Genomic DNA, 19,934 nt, shown 5'->3' with positions numbered 1-19,934 from the left:
GAGTGTGTTGGATTATAAAAGGCTGCATATAGTGCTAAAACCTGCTAGGTGTTCAAGCGCAAGGGCACATTAATGGGATAAATAAATGTAGAAATATATTGTTGCAGCCTAATCTTTACCCTAAACACAAAATAAATGTGAAAAAATCAAGCTAAAATGGGCAAAAAATAAAAATGGATAATTACAGATAGAAAAGTAAAAAACACAAAATACCATAAAACCAGGAGCAGTACATATAACTGAGGAGAGCAGTCCAGGGTCCTTTGGGATCTGTGATACTGTAGTGGTAATCAGCAATGATCCAATCGTAGAGGGTGGACAATGAGTCTTGGACCCATTCCTTGCCGGCATGCACTCTAGGATGTACATGTGGACTTCCCCTCCACATTACCAATTTGCATTACCTTCAGTCCTGAACAGGGGTTGTGTATTTTAGGCCGCAGCTTACCAGACAGCGCAGCTGTAAGGTTTGCGGAAGACATCTTGGGGAGTTTCAGAAAGTTGACCTGGGAATGCATTGTGCCTATTGCTCGCCATTGGCTTTGTGGTTTGTAACTCACTTTTTCTGGGTTTCTATTTTCTGGCTTTATTTGCTTAAGTCTACCCAGCTCGAGTCCGTACCTGCCTATGCTAAAGCCATGTTTACAGTACACTGCCACAAACTTATTTTCTGTAATTAACAGGCCTGTAAATCTTTTCTCATCATATTTGCTGGGCATGCAAAGACCGAGGGCAAATGTCAAGCTGTGTCTTCCAAGGAGGCTGGTGTTTATTATGCTTTTGGCAGACTTCAAATGGGTGTTTACAGGAAATAGGAATGCAGTGTACTTTCTCCATGGAGACTATTTGTACCTTTTTATTTTACTATAGATATAGCCATCTCAAAAAAGTACCTCTTTCTTCAGCTGCACAAAACATTTGCCTTTTAGTTGTTGTATAGCTATTTTAATCATATTCTAGACACGCTGTTTTAGCACACTAGGCCTGCCTTTGTGTACTTTAGCCCAGATACATTTTATCCAGCATTGCTTTATTTTTCTAGCATTAGCCACATTTGTGGTGGTGTTTTATTTTCTCTATCTATTTGTTCTTTTGCCTAGGAAGGCATTACGCTTTTACTAGAACATTTATTTCACTTTGTGCTTTTCTCAAGGCTGCAGTTAAACTGGGTTGCCGGCAAAAGTGGTACGCTGTGTCTCCAACATTCACAGAAACATACACACTCCTATGTGGGGACCTTTCTTAGAATGTAAACTGTTTTATTATAAAAACACTCTTTTGTCCCATACACGTTACAATTCCAGCCAGTCGACCACAACCGTACGCTGATTGCCTTCGCTACAGCTGCTCGCTTGGACTGCCAAACCCCTGGCCTACATGAGGACGGTGTCTCTCTAGACTACATGCTTCCCTGCTCAGGTATGGGGGATGATGTCTTACCAGGAGGGAAACCTGAAGGGCGGATTAGGCTTATCACGCTGTGCTCTAACATAGCTTAGGTAGGAAAGATATACATCACTGCTAGTGACAGTATGATGGGACTGTTTTTGCGTTTCACTCTTCTTGCCACAATTGTGCTTCTATTGTATTTTATCATACTAGTTATTGCAATACATGCCATTTTATCTTAGATGCAGTTACTTCAATAAACCCTTATTGAACAATATTCCTCCTCTGTTCGTCTTTGCCTGTGCAAGACTAATGTAACTGAGAGAAAGGGACGAGATCTGATCGACCACGATTCCCCTGAGGAGTCTTTCTTGTCATGCGCCCGGTTGCCACAATCCTCCCTGCTCTTGGCTTGAGATGAGGCGCTCCTAGTTAGCCGGAAGATCTGGATTAGGTCGACAGGCGTCTCCTGGTGTGGAATTGTACTCAGTACCCCACATGTTTACGGCCCATTCACTTTCAAGCACAGGATAAGATCTTTTCACAGGAAAGAGCCAGCCAACGTGTAACACACATTAACAATGCCTGGGGTTTCACTTTGATGTGGAAAGCATATACTTTATTTAAGGCATCTGTGGCAACTGGATTTGGAGAGTTGGATAAGTTTAAAGGCAAATTTTATGAACGCCTTTGTGTTTATGTTTAACTACACAATAATTATATATTCTGTCTGCAACAGTGCCTATAGTTTACTGCTAAACAATCAGTCACAAGTGCAGTTACCTTGCAGGCAGTAGGGACATTTGGAATGGTGCAGCAGCTGCAGTGGTACAGGGGCCAAAACATCTAGAACACACTGAACACCGATTATTGCTATATTTTACTAGTAAACAAGCAGTCACAAGCGCACTTACCTTGCAGGCACTAGGGCCATGATTTCAATGGTGCACCAGGTGCAGTGGCACAGGGGCCAAAAGCTCTAGAAAACCCACTGAACACCAATCATTGCTATTGTTTACTATTTAACAAGCGGTCACAAGCACAGTTACCTTGCAGGCATTAATGCCACGATTTCAATGGTAAGGCACGTGCAGTGGCACAGGGGCCAAAAGCTCTAGAAAACCCATTGAACCCTGATTATTGTTATCTTTACTACTAAACAAGCAGTCATAAGTGCAGTTACCTTGCAGGCATTTGGGCCTTGATTTGAATGGAATGCCTCCACTGCTGAGCTTCCTCGCCCTTCCTCTCCCCCTAATGTGCTTCCTCACCCTTCCTCTCCCCCCTAATATGCTTCATCTTCTCCTCCTCACCAGGGAAACTGGCACACCTTAAACATGTATGGTTCACCTTTTTTCACAGCATGAGCTGCTTTTATAAAAAGCACTTATAAGTTCTATAAAGTTTTCCAGCGCTTCATAAGAGCACCAGTCATATTGCACAAAGACACATTTTTATGGCACTGGGGAGGTTACATGAATTTGTCAGGATAATAGGATGTTGAGCCAATGACAAGACTCAAACCGGATACCCCAAGTCGGCAGCTCTTTTCATTACTTTACATCTTTACTATAGTCATCTGCAAAATGTGAAAACTAAACATTGACAAAGACAATAGATTTTGCATAGGCTAAACCTATAGGCTTTGCCAGTGCTTGTTCTTAATCATTACATATATAATAATCTGGAAATACATACCTTCAGGATGTGCGCTGTATGAAACTTTCTCCAACATTTGATTTTACTAAAATGTTGTCCATGTAGAATAGGAACCCAGGCCTTCCAATGGTCGCGCATAATTGGCTTGCCTCTTAGTTCACTATCAGCATTTTCAGGGTGGGTGAAAGCATGAACGTTTCAAAATTCATGTTTGAAAATTATTCAGTAAAAAAATACTTGCACTGATTTAGTCTGATGCACTACTACTACTAAAATAAAACAGTTCTGCAAGTGATTAAAATATTTGTTAGGAATTTCTGAAGGAAATGAAGATAGCCCAAAAGGTTGTGCAGGACGCTCTAGTTACTTGTTTTCTTTCACATTGATTAACTTGTGCTTACCCATTTTGAACAAGGGCTGCATGCAAAGTTTAGGAGTGTACTTGCGGCCCCCAGACTATAGATTTGTAGGGATGTTATAGTATAGATCATCGGTTCCCAACCTGTGGTACAGGGACCCCTTGGGATCCACGAAGCCTCATCAGGAGGCCGACTGGATAGAAAATTAAATAATATTAACAGATTAGGTCCCTAGCTTTCAGTAATGGCTCAGTGGAGGGTCCCCAGATTCCAGTAATGACTCAGTGGGGATCCCCGGGGTCCAGTAATGATAAAATGGGGGTCCACAGAAGTCGAAACGTTATAAACCGCTGGTATAGATTATACAGCAGTGCTGGCTTTAGTGCAGCATAGTTGCAAGTTAAAAAAAAAAAAAAATGGTGTAACCCAGCCAACGCTGGCTGTGTCATAAAGCTTTTTATCTTTACTTACAGCCATTTGCAACATGCCTTAAAAACCTTGGCAAAGCCAACAGGTCTGGCTTTGCCAATGCTCGTTTCCCTTGCAGACAGAATAAATCATCAGGCCCGTCCTCTTCTCTAAAAGCCTGCCAGAAGCTGAAGAAGGGGTTAAATAATTTGGTAAAACAGGTAACGGAGTATGTTGGATGGAAGCAATCTAAATTAGATTAGTAAAATTTACAGTACAACTGTAAATGTAAGTCGACATTGTAATCATTTCATTCAACAAGCATCAGAGTGAGTCTGCATGTCATGTACCACAATGTACAAGTAAACCTTATCAGGTCCCACGGACATAATCAACAGTGGATTGGCTGCCACCTGGGATACTGAACACATGCATAGTAACTCTTGAGGGAGCCTCACAGGTTGATGGCATAGAACTCATAATACAGACGTCAATGTCTACATTCATACTTGTGGTGGCTTGCGACTCAAAGGATACGGGTTGCTGAACATTCGCTTGAGGTCCACCTTCTCTTTGCAGTACGGACACGTCTCCTTCTTTCCCACAATACACCAGCCCCGGATGCAGAACTCGTGAAATCTGAATGGAAGCAATTAAGGAAGAAACAAAGTAACCACAGAAACTAAGCACAGAATCGGTGGGGAGGGAAATACTGAAGCAGCTACTGTTGTGGGTGCTGGAGAGCACGCAATGACACAGTATGGTAGAGTGTGACGCAGCATATGAGAGCGAACTGGTGTGCAACCAACACTGGACAACAAAAAGTGATACCTTGCAGATGGGTGTGCATGGGTGGGTGCACTAGTGTGTAGGTCAGAGAGACTGGACAGCACGGAGTGATATTGCATACATGGGTGTGCTACTGGGGTGTAAGTCAGAGCCTGGGGAGCATGAAGTGATATTGTGTGGAGGGTTACATGGAATGGAAGGATGTCCAGATACCCTGCAGCACGGCTTTTAAGGAAGTTTCTGAAGGCCCCCTTGAGTTTGAGTGGAGACTCCAAGTGCCCCCGCACTCACAGGAGTATTCAAGGTTCTTCTCAGGAGTGGCAATTTGTGAAGAAATGGAAAGTTGCACGTTACGCATAATTCCATGCAAAACTTACTACAGCATAGGTAAAACACGTTTTTTTTTTTTTTATGTGAGTCACACCATCTTCAACTTACGTACCCGGTTTGGATGTACTCGGCTGACAACTAGGGCTACATGCCCTCTTAAAAAGACAGCATCGGCTTTCCTCCAAGAGCCCGAATGGAGCAGAATATTTTTGGTTTCCTGAAGGTAAAAAGTGATACAATAGAGCCTGGTATATCTATATTTTCCCAGTTCTAACAGGCTGAAGGGAAACAAACTGTTCAATCTTGTTTGGAGAGTTGGCCAAGTGTCTGTGTGTAGTGTTTTGGAAAGGAGGAGAATTCGATCTCATTCTCAAATTAAAAATATGTACTGATATATTCGGGAAGGAAATTAGCCTGCAGTTCACTGCGCTGAAAGGATCCTTATCTGCTTTTGAAATAAAAACAAAGATTGGACAAATTGAGGGCCCAAGCAGGGAAAATAGTTTTGAAAATAATTATAGTCTCTGTGCCTTGAACAAGCCTTTTAAGGAATTTGGAGTACTTCTTCAAAAACTAAAGAACATTATAGTTCCTTCAAAAAAGTTTTAGAAACTCATTACTTTTTAGGACATCAATATCTAAGAGGATTGTTGAGACAACAACATGGCCAGGAAAGAGACTTACGCCAAAAATATAAAACAAGCAGTTGAAGTCCACGTGTCAATAAAAACTATGATGAGATCGCAAATATCACCCAAGTGCCGAATGTTCCAAGTCAGGCCGTGCCAGATGCACAGCTCCAAAGGATACACATGGTTGCAGGAGAGCCTGTATGTGTTCTCAATGATGCCTTCTTCGTTCACATCTACAAAGATTGGCTGTCCACATACAGCACACACACTGTCGGAGAGGTGCTTTGTTGGCATTCCTGACGCGCTATAGAACTGAGAGAAATAGAAAAGAAAAATAATAAGCACGTCAAAGAGTTCTGTGGGGTTTGACACAAGCTGGCAAACAGTCTGGTCTATCTCTAGTTTATTTTACATTTTTGCTGAAGCGTGACCTCATAAAGGAGTACAGTGCATTTTGCAGAGATTTTTTTACACCAGCAGAATCTCAGGAGGAGCAGTGCAGAGGACAGTTGTGTTAGTGTGGGCACAAGTGTGTGCACAAATACAGGGTCTGACTCTGGTTGAAACCAGATGCCAGGATGTAATGGAGAACTGTTGTGGGAACAAACAATGGAGACAGTGTAATTGTTTGTTTTACCATCACACACATTTAGATTACATTTTCTATATTTACATTGAAAAGAGCAAAGAGATCTCTCTCTCACACTCTCTCTCTCTCTCACACTCTCTCTCTCTCTCACACTCTCTCTCTCTCTCACACTCTCTCTCTCTCTCACACTCTCTCTCTCTCTCACACTCTCTCTCTCTCTCACACTCTCTCTCTCTCTCACACTCTCTCTCTCACACACTCTCTCTCTCACACACTCTCTCTCTCACACACTCTCTCTCTCACACACTCTCTCTCTCACACACTCTCTCTCTCACACACTCTCTCTCACACACTCTCTCTCACACACTCTCTCTCACACACTCTCTCTCTCTCACTCTCTCTCTCTCACTGTAATGCCCTTCACCACGCCTTGTGTTTTATCTGGAGGATACTACACTTCTGCTGCATATTGCGGGTCACTAATGCAATGGAGGGATATGGAGGCTTTGGACCACATGGGCAAAACGATGTTTGTAAATCTCACCAGAAGTTCCGGATGGTTTTAGTGAGCTAGGATATAAATTAACACTTAATAATTAACTATTCTGTTGGGCAGGAAAACATTTAATCAGGTTGAATTGATGACGTGATTTTAAGGGGAACATTTAGCTAAAAACATTTCACTTCTCCAAACAGAAGTCGATTTGAAGCAGTGAAAAGTTTGTATATTTCTTTGATTTATTGGAGAAAACATTGTACCCTAGCATACTTTCAAATGAAGTGGTTATTCATTGCAAACACATGAAACAAAGAACACAAAATATAATGAGCTTTCAACGTCAAACATGGATCCTGGTATTCGGTGCAATACAATTATCAATCTCTGAAGATCCTCTCCAAGCTATAATCCCTTGCTCTTCCCCCTAGACAAAGGGGAAGGTGCTACGGAGGATAGAAGAGATGAGATCACAAGGATGCAACACATTAAACTGTAATATCTGTCTCCCAAAAAACAATTTAATAATGTCCTCATGGCAAAACTATGGTCCACCATAATGTAATATACATGCCCAGCACCTTGACAGCGTCACCTCTAAAGACATCCATTTGCTCTGCTATCCGCTGCCAGACCAAATTTGGTGAACCCCCGGACGAAAACAATTCTGCAGCTGAACATGAGAAAACGCATGCGTATCTCGTCCTCTGGGGTGGCCCGAGTCTCACAGCAAGTGACAAGGATGTCGGAATCGTCCGAGGAATCAAGACTTTTTTGACTCGCTGCAGCTATTGATGACAGTTTTGGGTCAAGCTGCTGTTTTCTGGGGAAATGAGAATCTACTTGCTGTCCCTTACAAGGGCCCCTCGAGCCTGACTACACAGTGCACCATCCCAAGAGGATTACACCTCATCGAAATAACAGTGCCGTCTTATGTCGAAAATTAAAAAACACAACTAATCAAAGAGATCACAAAAAATAAATAAAAAAGGGTAGTTCAGCAGGCTGTACATTTTTTGTTAGTACATTGCTTAGGAAAATGAGTCTAGAGACTTCTAGAACAATGTCAGGTCACAGAAAACATGCGCTGTTAAAGAGACTCATTCACTCAGGTGCACAAGTCAGAATGAAACTTGTTGACAACTTATAATAAGAATATATTTTCTGGAACAAGGCTATTTGATCACAAGTAGACAGTAGTTGGCAAAAGGATCAAACTCAAGAGATGCAAAGCGTCAGAGTCATCATATTTCAAAAAGGAGCAATCGTCAGAATAAGGAGGAAGTACAAGGAAATAAACTAAAACGATCAGTCATTCAATATGTTGTGATTTTTGTAAAAAGAGAGCAAGTTTACTCCAAACTGGACATTTGCTCCTGAAATCTGAATGTTTCAGCAATATTTTGTCTGCACGACATGTAAAGCAATGTAATCAGGTATGTATTGAAAAGTTATTGCTCGCTTTTCGTAACACAATGTGAATTTAACACCCAAAGTAAGTAGCAGATCTAATAATGCAAGCTCTAAGGATCTCCAGTATTTGGACAGTTGGGCTCACAAGAGTCCTGCAGGTCTCCCGCGGGAGCACACACTCAGGAATTGAGCCTTGTAGTGTTCATGAGGCCCATTTTCCTGTGAGCCTTCGCGCTTTTGGGGGAGCAAGAGGCTCCTGAGAGTTTCGCAAGAGCGAGCGCTCTGATTGGCTGGCTGCTGGAATGTTAGAAATAACATGCCAGCCATTACTGTTTAGTGTGAAAAATGAGAGGTGTTGTGGAAATTAAATAAAAAAGCTATTTAAAAAGGGGGCAGCTGGAAGGCATGGTGCCCCGTAAGTTTAAAGAAGAGGTGCCTAAGGGATAACTAATGTGAAGAAAATAAATGTTTATTGTTTTACAACTAATTTTAACGATCTTGTGTGACTCTCGCAGGATTCTGAATAGTAAAAACATATAGATGAGTTCTGAATACACTCTATTTGTAGGAATGCATACCGTGGTCACTGTTTTTTTTTTTTAGAGAGAAGTGTGTAAGATATAAGTAGTGTGCTGCGTAGATGGTTTATTCCTATTTTCCCAAAAAGTTACGATCTCGCAAGACTCTCAGGGGATTGTGAAGTGGAAAGGAGCAGGTGATCTTTGAATAGACTGTAGTATGCACACTTGTTACAACAGGAAGGAGTATTACTGGAGACGGTGCGTCTCAGAGTGTACTATTTACGCCCATCAGCTTTGTGAGTAGGGTAAAGTCTCTTCCTTCACCCTACATTGCACATCCATTTTCAGACAGGTGTTAGCAAGTAGGACAGCCCCTGGATTATGCACACCTTTCATCCAAGAGAGAGGTCTCAGCAGAGAGGCCAGTCTCTTCCACACACTTTACTATGCACACCCGTCATCTGAGCAGATTTGTGACAGAAGAGGCCAGTCCATGTACACAGCCTCATACGCACACCGGTCATCTGAGAAGAGAGAGGTCTGACAGAAGAGGCTAGTCCATGTACATGTCCTACTAAGCATAGCCATCATTGGAGACACAGGTCTGACAGAAGAGGCCAGTTCATGTACACACTCTAACATGTACACCCATTATCAAGACAGAGGGCTTAGTGGAGGGGCAGTCTCTCTCTAAACACCCTACTACGCAAACCAGTCATCTGAGAGAGGGGTCTGGAAGGAGAGGGCAGTTCATGTACACATCTTAGCACGCACTCTGAGAAAGGAGAGTGGAAAGAGGGCAGTCAATGCAGACACCCTACTACACACACCTTTCATGTAAGAGAGGTCTGAGGGAAAATGCCAGTCTCTCCTCACACCATATTACACACACCCATCATCCAAGAGAGGGGCCTCACTCGAGAGATCAGTCCCTCCATACACACTAGTACATACAGCCGTCATCCGAGACATAGGTCTTTGTGGAGAGGCCAGTCTCTCCCCATATTATGGATACACATACCTGTCATGTAGGAGATAGGTCTCAGTGGAGAGGGTCCTCCGTCCTACTTTCCACCGTTTCCCTACAATTTGGTTGTGATGCAAGAGGCTTGCAAGACCCGAGGGGCAATTACAGATCCTGTCAAAGTGTTTTATGATCCCGCAAACTTCTCGCAAGACCTGCATGGAAAATTACTGGGCCTGCCATGAGGTGTTTTACGATGCTGCGAGAGTCTAGCTATTTGTATTACATTGTTGAAGAGATGCTGTGATGTGATTAGGTGCAGAACCAGAGATAGCACAGTTTGTCTTTGGTGCTTTAGAGGAGAAGGAAGACTCTGAGTTGTGCTCACCAGAACTGAATTTATGCGGAGGTGAAAGTGACTGGTATGGCCATTTGCATTAAGGAAAGCACTTCAAGTTCAGTTATTTAGTAATATATTTCATAAACTGTTTTGTAAAGTGTCAGTAAGTATGCTAATGTTGGGAAACATCTTGTACAATATGTTTAATGAGTGAAATGTTGTTGGAGGAGGTGTAGATGTATTAATATAACTTTTGAGAGGTACACATAAGAATGTAGAGAGATGTAAGCAAGATTTGCAGATTGTGTAAAAAATGAAATGTACAAACTGTGTACTTCTAAGTAAACAAAGCAGTGTTCCTCAAATTATAAAACAAAGATTTTAATAGTACAAGCTGTACTGTTGTTATGAAACTCATTGTACCTATACTTTAGCCCTATAAAATATTTGAATGGTGATATTGCTATTTCTAGAGTGAAAGGCTGCAGTGAGTGCTAGCAAACGTGTCTCAAGACGAATGTGTAACTTTATAAACTTGTATGGAATGAGGTTTGAAGGCGTGTTATAATTTATTTGTAAAAAAAAGGTGCACTGGGTGTGTGTGTGTGGAATTTTTCAGGAAAAAGGACTAACAACTTACTGGTGCATTAGGTGTAAATATGTGATCATGGGTGAAAAATGTAGAAAGGTTTATAAAATATACTGATGAATAACCGGAAAATGGAAACTTGTCTCTGAGTGATTAATTATCTGCTTACACAAGCAGCAAAGAAGAGCCTTGTAAAGGGAAGCAGGATTATTGTGCTGTTGAGGAATAGCAATGTCTTGAAGCCCAGTGTTTTCAGGCTGGACGGTTGTGCAGTTCACCAGCACAAGATAACTCTGCCCGAGTTAGGTTTTGGGAACTGTAATTTATAGACATAGTGCTTTGCTGTAACGTTCTTGCAACCTAGCCTGCTAAAATAAACTGAACACTCTTTGACAGGCTAAGGTGGCTAAAAGACTAAAAAAAGATGCTACATGAATCAAAATCCAGTTGGCAAATTAATCAAAAAGGGGTAGACATTGGTGCCTCCTACTGAGTGTTAAAAAAAGATATAAGTTATATAGTTGTTTGTTTAATAGTTGTTCATATAGTTTATTAATATAGTTGTTGTAGTTCTGTAATGTTACATCGTTTTGGAGTAATAAAAACACTGGCAGTTCCATCTTCAGGGACTCTATATATGGTGCTGCATGTATACATGTCTCTAAGGCGGTATGCACACCTTTTATTCTACAGACACTTGGTAATGGAGAAGCCATCTATTTTGTTATACAGCTATGGGACTTGTGATGCAAAAGAGAGGTGTTAATAGAGCGATCACTCCTTGTCCATGCTGTAGTATAGGGACCTGTGATAGAAGAGAGAGATACTGGCACAGAGGGCAGTCCATCTTCATACTCTAATTCGCACTCCTATCAGCTGCTGTGCTCACATTATTACATATGACTGTCATCATTGGAAGAGGTCTGAAAGGGAGGGGAGTATGTCTACAATCAAAGGTGGACAGCAGTTGTGTAAGACACAGTTTTCAACAGAGCATAGTCCAATTTATTTATGCCACTGTGGACATCCATCACAATGAAGAGAGGGATGCTCAGAGAGAGGTCTCTAGCCACAGTCTACTTTGCACATATGTTACTCTGAGGAGATGGCTGCGTTGACAGGGCAGTGTGTTTCCATACCCGTCTTGTAGGAAGTTGGCTCTGTATGTACTATTGTAAAGTAAGGAATAGCATGCACAGAGTCCAAGGGTTCCCCTTAGAGGTAAGATAGTGGCAAAAAGAGATAATACCAATGCTCTATTTTGTGGTAGTGTGGTCGAGCAGTAGGCTTATCAGAGGATAGTGTTAAGCATTTGTTGTACACACACAGGCAGTAAATGAGGAACACACACTCAAAGACAATTCCAGGCCAATAGGTTTTTATATAGAAAAATATATTTTTCTTAGTTTATTTTAAGAACCACAGGTTCAAGATTTACAAACAATACTTTAAATGAAAGGTATTTCACTTAGGAACTTTAGGAACTTTGAATTAGCAAAATAGCATATACAGTTTTCACACAAATGGCAATAAGCTATTTTAAAACTGGACACAGTGCAATTTTCAACAGTTCCTGGGGGAGGTAAGTGCTTGTTAGTTTTGCAGGTAAATAAACCACCTACAGGGTTCAAAGTTGGGTCCAAGGTAGCCCACCGTTGGGGGTTCAGGGCAACCCCAAAGTTACCACACCAGCAGCTCAGGGCCGGTCAGGTGCAGAGGTCAAATAGGTGGTGCCCCGGTTCCAGTCTGCCAGCAGGTAAGTACCCGCGTCGTCGGAGTGCAGACCAGGGGGGTTTTGTAGGGCACATGGGGGGACACAAGTCAGCACAAAAAGTACACCCTCAGCGGCACGGGGGCGGCCGGGTGCAGAGTGCAAACAGGCGTCGGGTTTGCAAAGGAGTTCAATGGGAGACCCAGGGGTCTCTTCAGCGAAGCAGGCAGGCAAGTGGGGGCTCCTCGGGGTAGCCACCACCTGGGCAAGGAAGAGGGACACCTGGGGGTCGCTTCTGCACTGGAGGTCGGATCCTTCAGGTCCTGGGGGCTGCGGGTGCAGTGTCTTTACCAGGCGTCGGGTTCTTAGAAGAAGGCAGTCGCGGTCAGGGGGAGCCTCTGGATTCCCTCTGTAGGTGTCGCTGGGGGGGCTCAGGGGAGTCAACTCTGGCTACTCACAGGGTCGCAGTCGCCGGGGAGTACTCCCTGTAGTGTTGTTTCTCCGCAGGTCAAGCCGCGGGCGTCGGGTGCAGAGTGCAAAGTCTCACGCTTCCGGTGGGAAATGTGGAGTAATTTTAAAGTTGTTTCTTTGTTGCAAAGTTGTTTCTTCTTTGGAGCAGAGCCGCTGACCTCGGGAGTTCTTGGTCGTTTTAGATGCAGGGTAGTCCTCTGAGGCTTCAGAGGTTGCAGGACCCTGTGGAGCGCGTCGCAGTTTTTCTTGAAGTGGGGAGACATGCCAGTAGGGCTGGGTCAAAGCAGTTGGTGTCTCCGTCTCCTCTGTAGGGCTTCAGGTCAGCAGTCCTTCGTCTTCAGGTTGCAGGAATTTATCTTCCTCGGTTCTGGGAGCCCCTAAATACTCAATTTAGCGGTGTGTTTAGATCTGGGAGGGCAGTAGCCAATGGCTACTGGCCCGGAGGGTGGCTACACCCTCTTTGTGCCTCCTCCCTGAGGGGTGGGGGGCACATCCCTATTCTTATTGGGGGAATCCTCCAAAATCAAGATGAAGGATTTCTAAAGGCAGGGGTCACCTCAGCTCAGGACACCTTAGGGGCTGTCCTGACTGGTGGGTGACTCCTCCTTGTTTTTCTCATTATCTCCCCTGGACTTGCTGCCAAAAGTGGGGGCTGGGTCCAGGGGGCGGGCATCTCCACTAGCTGGAGTGCCCTGGGGCATTGTAACACAATGCCTGAGCCTTTGAGGCTCACTACTAGGTGTTACAGTTCCTGTAGGGGGGAGGTGTGAAGCATTTACAGCCAGTGCAGGCTTTGTTTCTGGCCTCAGAGATCACAAAGGCCCTCACCATATGGGGTCAGAAACTCGTCTCTCAGCAGCAGGCTGGCACAGACCAGTCAGTCCTGCACTGAACAATTGGGTAAAATACAGGGGGCAGCTCTAAGATGCCCTCTGTGTGCATTTGTTAACAAATCCAACACTGGCATCAGTGTGGGTCTATTACTCTGAGAAGTTTGATACCAAACTTCCCAGTATTCATTGTAGCCATTATGGAGCTGTGGAGTTCGTTTTTGACAAACTCTCAGACCATATACTTAATATGGCCACACTGTACTTACAATGTCTAAGAATAGACTTAGACACTGTAGGGGCATATTGCTCATGCAGCTATGCCCTCACCTGTGGTATAGTGCACCCTGCCTTAGGGCTGTAAGGCCTGCTAGAGGGGTGACTTACCTATGCCACAGGCAGCACTTTGTGTGCATGGCATCCTGAGGGGGATGCCATGTCGACTTTGCCTTTTTCTCCCCACCAACACACACAATCTGCAATGGCAGTGTGCATGTGTTAGGTGAGGGGTCCCTTAGGGTGGCACAACATATGCTGCAGCCCTTAGGGACCTTCCCTGGTCACAGGGCCCTTGGTACCACTGGTACCTTTTACAAGGGACTTATCTGTGTGCCAGGGGTGTGCCAATTGTGAAAACAATGGTACATTTTAGGTGAAAGAACACTGGTGCTGGGGCCTGGTTAGCAGGGTCCCAGCACACTTCTCAGTCAAGTCAGCATCAGTATCAGGAAAAAAGTGGGGGGTAACTGCAACAGGGAGCCATTTCCTTACAAGTCTTTATAGTTGTTCTGCAAGACAGACATCTCAGCATAGAGTTAATTTCATCCCTACACCTTACTTGTACACATCTGTCATCCTGGGGAGAACTATGGCCAGCGAGGTAAGCCCTTTTTCACACCATAATTTGCGCACCCATCACCCAAGACAATATTCATAGGAGAGAAGCCAATCTCTCCCTACACTGTACTACCCAGCCTTATGCAAGAGAACTGTCAGCAAACAAGGTAGTTCCTCCCCACAGCCTACTATACATATTTGTCAGAATGGTAAGAGGCATGGGAAAAGTTTGAAGACCACTGTTCTAGAGTCCACAGAGCCCAGATCCCCATCACGAACATCAGGGACAGTTTAAGTATTGCTGTGTATATCTAAAATTGTAGATGAATCTGCCACAAATATCAGTCAATGGGCCTAGACCCAAATGAAAAAGAATCAGATGCAGGAATGAACACTGAAGTGTGCTGCACTTGACTAAATGTTGTAACATCACACTGGAACAAATGCTGAAAGATTGCAGCACACATGCAAGTTCCTACTTAGAGAGGAGAGCTTGACAGGGAGCTAAATGATGCTCTATGACCAAAGTATCCATATGTCCAACTCGGAAAGCACACCAGAAGAGCATTGGCCTGGATGAAGAGCTGAGCCTAAATGAGAGCTCACCAATGCAAAATAATATTCAGAGCAACATACAAGTATGTGATTTCAAAATCTATGTAATAATTTATCTCTGTTTTGTTCTTTACCTGCGGCCAATATTTATAGGTGCTCATTAGAAGGAAAACACATCAGGTATTCACAGAAACACACTCTTATCAAGGAAAATACAAACGTATTGGACAGAAGTGTTGGCATCCTTTTACACAAACAACGTGACATGACCAGCAAGGTGGTATCTCTACACTGCATTCCACAGATTGGGTCTAGGGGAAATTCTGCTAAAAGTTTCAATAATGTCAGACAAAAATAGAAATCGCATCCCAGGAACTGTTCCTACATATTTCACAAGGTGGCCATTCCTTTATTAATGTAACTCCCCGGTCTACACACAACTAGTTGAGAGCCAGGTGCATTTATTTTACACAAAAATGTAATCACTCTGGTCGAACATTCCTGGAACTTCATCAGACTCCCAGTCCTAAATGCCCCCTCTACTTAAAAACGAGCCCACTAAAGGAAGATCAAAGCTACAGAGACCCATCCAAAGCCTTCTCCATGGATATCTGCAATCCAAAAGTGTTTGGCTCCCTGCTATTACACAACCCCACACAGTTGCCAAAGGAGCCCTCTCCCAGTAATACCGGTCATTATCACACCACTACATAAGAAATTCCGAAGGTCCCAGAGATACTGGATAAAGCCCGACACATCCGTAGGGCACCCCTCATGAGAAGCACTCCACTCCAGTCACGTTTTTTGCTCCCTCATGTTTGCAAAGCCACCAAATCCTTTTCTTGGTGAATTTAAAGCTCTATAAACTCAAAAATCACATAACATTTTTTGTTCTTGTATCATCTTTCTGCTCCGCACTCGACTATGGAGCCACTTAACATAACACAAGAAGTGCCATTCTATCTTTTAAATAAAGAAACTAGAGGAAGACAAATTCCAACCATTTGCCAATCACATTCAGGCTAAATTCACTGTATCCCAAAACATATCAAAGCACTCCACAGAAAGAAGAGAAAATGGTTACCTCAGAACTGGATTCAAACTATCCTGATTTGCCTGCATACTTATTCAGTTGTCTCCATCACAATCAGAATATTACTTCCTATTTAGTGACACAAGCAAAGTGGCAGAAAACTTTGCAGACCATGCCCAACTACGCTAGCCTCCCAGTGGTAGTTGCACACATGTAAAAGTCACTGGCCCCACTTTTTGCACAAAGAAATTACCAGCCTAGTCACACAAACCCAAAACATTAACATACACACACAGGTAATACACAGAAGGTTTCCGGCCTTCTTCCAGTCTCCAAAAATGATGGGCCAGAAGTTGTTCCTCTTCTGTACCAAGACTATTGTTTAACTTCTCTTCCAGGTCTATGCGAGGTAAGGCAAACAGCTTGATTGGGAAATTTTAATTAAGCTTGCTTCATATCTTATGTCCACTTCTTCCTGTAACCTTCCACAATGGTGAGCCATCAAAGTTGTATCTATCCCAGATCTCGCCAGAATATTAAACTGTCAAAGCCACTTCTTATTAAGATAAGATTTTACTCACTCATTGTCCATGCCTCCATGACTCATGGCATCTTCCCATAAGCTGTCAAGAAAGGAGTGATTCTCCCACTTATTTAGAAACCTAAACTAGACCCGAATCCCTGTCAACTACTGGCCCATCACACACCTACCATTCATAGCCAAGATCATTGAAAAAACAGTCTACTCCAAGATAATTCCATTCAGAATGAGGGGCTCTGGCTTGGGCACTGAATATACATGGACAAGCAGCTTTGGCTGGACTGCTCTTGGTACAATTTTCTACTTTTGATCCTCTGATCATGTGGTCACAAGAATGAAAATGTCACTTACCCAGTGTACATCTGTTCGTGGCATCAGTCGCTGAGATTCACATGGTATGCATGAGCTCGCCATCTGGTGTTGGGTCGGAGTGTTACAAGTTGTTTTTCTTCGAAGAAGTGTTTTCGAGTCACGGGACCGAGTGACTCCTCCTTCTGTGCTCATTGCGCATGGGCGTCGACTCCATCTTCGATTGTTTTCCCCGCAGAGGGTGAGGTAGGAGTTGTACTATAGTAATAGTGCCCGCGCAATGAAAAATGTAAGTATGTACCTATTAAAGGATTAAGTAATATATATACAAATGTACAAAATTGAAGGTAACTTCTGAACTGCTACAGGCTTCCGGGGAGGTGGGTGGGTCCATGTGAATCTCAGCGACTGATGCCACGAACAGATGTACACTGGGTAAGTGACATTTTCAGTTCGATGGCATCTGTCGCTGTAGATACACATGGTATGCATAGACTAGTAAGCAGTTAGTTCCCCATAAGCGGTGGTTTAGCCTGTAGGAGTAGAAGTTGTCTGAAATAGAGTTCTTAATACAGCTTGACCTACTGTAGCTTGTTGTGCGGATAGCACATCTATACAGTAGTGTTTGGTGAATGTGTGAGGCGTAGACCAAGTGGCTGCCTTACATATTTCCTGCATTGGGATGTTTCCTAAAAAGGCCATTGAAGCACCTTTTTTCCTTGTTGAATGTGCCCTGGGAGTAATGGGCAGTTGTCTTTTTGCTTTAAGGTAGCAGATTTGGATGCATTTAACTATCCATCTGGCTATACCTTGTTTTGATATTGGGTTACCTGCATGAGGTTTTTGGAATGCAATAAATAGCTGTTTAGTTTTTCTGATGTTCTTTGTTCTGTCAATGTAGTACATTAATGCTCTTTTGACATCTAATGTATGTAGTGCTCTTTCAGCCACAGAATCTGGCTGTGGGAAAAATACTGGTAGTTCTACCGTTTGATTTAGATGGAATGGTGAAATAACTTTTGGTAAAAATTTTGGATTAGGTCGTAGGACGACCTTATTTTTATGTATTTGTATAAAAGGCTCTTGTGTTGTGAACGCTTGAATTTCACTTACTCTTCTTAGAGATGTAATGGCGATGAGAAAGGCAACTTTCCAGGTTAGGAATTGTATTCCGCAAGAGTGCATGGGTTCGAAAGGTGGGCCCATGAGTCTTGTTAGAACCACGTTTAGGTTCCATGAAGGAACAGGTGGTGTTCTTGGTGGTATAATTCTTTTAAGCCCTTCTATAAATGCTTTGATAACTGGTATCCTATACAAGGAAGTTGAATAGGTAGTTTGCAGGTATGCAGATATTGCTGCAAGGTGTATTTTAATAGAAGAGAAGGCTAGCTTTGCTTTTTGTAAATGGAGCAAGTAATTTACTATATGTTTTGGAGTTGCATCTAGCGGTTGTATCTGATTATGATGGCAGTACCAAACAAATCTTTTCCACTTACTTGCGTAGCAGTGTCTAGTGGATGGCCTTCTGGCCTGCTTTATGACTTCCATACACTCTTGGCTAAGTTGTAAGTGTCCGAATTCTAGGATTTCAGGAGCCAGATTGCTAGATTCAGCGATGCTGGGTCCGGGTGTCTGATCTGTTGGTTGTGTTGCGTTAACAGATCTGGTTTGTTGGGCAGTTTGATGTGTGGTACTACAGACAGATCTAGCAGTGTTGTGTACCAGGGTTGTCTTGCCCAAGTTGGTGCTATTAAAATGAGTTTGAGTTTGTTTTGACTCAATTTGTTTACTAGGTAAGGAAGGAGAGGGAGAGGAGGAAAAGCGTAAGCAAATATTCCTGACCAGTTCATCCATAGGGCATTGCCTTGGGATTGCTTGTGTGGGTATCTGGACGCGAAGTTTTGGCATTTTGCGTTCTCTTTTGTTGCAAATAAGTCTATTTGTGGTGTTCCCCAGAGTGTGAAGTAGGTGTACAGAATCTGTGGGTGGATTTCCCATTCGTGGACTTGCTGGTGATCTCGAGAGAGATTGTCTGCCAGCTGATTCTGGATCCCCGGAATAAACTGTGCTATTAGACCAATCTGATGGTGGATTGCCCACTTCCATATTTTTTGAGCTAACAAGCTTAACTGCGTTGAATGTGTTCCTCCTTGTTTGTTTAGATAATACATCGTTGTCATGTTGTCTGTTTTGACAAGGATGTATTTGTGGGTTATGATTGGTTGGAAAGCTTTTAGTGCTTGAAAAACTGCTAATAATTCTAGATGATTTATATGCAGTTTTGTTTGATGTATGTTCCATTGTCCTCTTATGTTGTGTTGATTGAGATGTGCTCCCCACCCTGTCATGGAAGCATCTGTTGTTATTACGTACTCTGGCACTGGGTCTTGGAAAGGCCGCCCTATGTTTAAATTTATACTGTTCCACCATAGAAGCGAGAGGTAAGTTTGGCGGTCTAGCAACACCAGATCTAGAAGGTGACCCTGTGCTTGAGACCACTGTGAGGCTAGGCACTGTTGTAAGGGCCTCATGTGCAGTCTTGCGTTTGGGACAATGGCTATGCATGAGGACATCATGCCTAGGAGCTGTAGTATTGTTCTTGCTTGTATTGTTTGGTTTGGAGACATGTGTTGAATGACCCTGTTGAAATTGTGGATCCTTTGTGGAGTTGGCGTTGCTACTCCTTTTGTCGTGTCTATTATGGCTCCTAGATATTGCTGTACTTTGCTTGGCAGAATGTTTGATTTTGCAAAGTTGACGGTGAACCCTAGTTTGTAGAGGGTTTGTATGACTTGATTTGTGTGGTTTGAGCATTGTGTGAGCGAACTGGTTTTGATTAGCCAGTCGTCTAGATACGGGAACACATGTATTTGCTGCCTTCTGATGTGTGCAGCGACTACTGCTAGGCATTTTGTGAATACTCTTGGAGCGGTTGTTAAACCAAAAGGCAATACTTTGAATTGGTAATGTATTCCTTTGAATACAAACCTTAGATATTTCCTGTGTGATTGATGTATTGGTATATGGAAATATGCGTCCTTGAGGTCTAGGGTTGTCATGTAGTTGTGTTTTTTGAGCAATGGTAACACTTCTTGTAGTGTGACCATGTGAAAGTGGTCTGATTTGATGAATGTGTTTACTACTCTGAGGTCTAGAATTGGTCTCAGTG

The 19,934-nt window shown here is 43.1% G+C and overlaps 1 protein-coding gene across 1 annotated transcript in view; it reads right to left on the bottom strand.

Moving 5' to 3' along the window:
• The window catches only part of RNF121 (ring finger protein 121), a 125,117-nt gene that overhangs the window by 20,989 nt on the left and 84,194 nt on the right, over positions 1-19,934 (bottom strand). Inside the window, exons 7-8 of the mRNA XM_069203740.1 lie at positions 5,745-5,878; positions 4,353-4,454 (exon numbers count right to left, since the gene is read on the bottom strand). Of these exons, the coding sequence (XP_069059841.1) occupies positions 4,353-4,454; positions 5,745-5,878 (236 nt within the window). The remainder of the gene's footprint in view (positions 1-4,352; positions 4,455-5,744; positions 5,879-19,934) is intronic.

This window comes from Pleurodeles waltl, chromosome 8 (genome assembly GCF_031143425.1).
Source record: "Pleurodeles waltl isolate 20211129_DDA chromosome 8, aPleWal1.hap1.20221129, whole genome shotgun sequence".
In the NCBI taxonomy this organism is placed as follows: domain Eukaryota; kingdom Metazoa; phylum Chordata; class Amphibia; order Caudata; family Salamandridae; genus Pleurodeles; species Pleurodeles waltl.
Note: the sequence above shows the minus strand (reverse complement) of the source record. Positions and strands in the feature narration are given on the sequence as shown.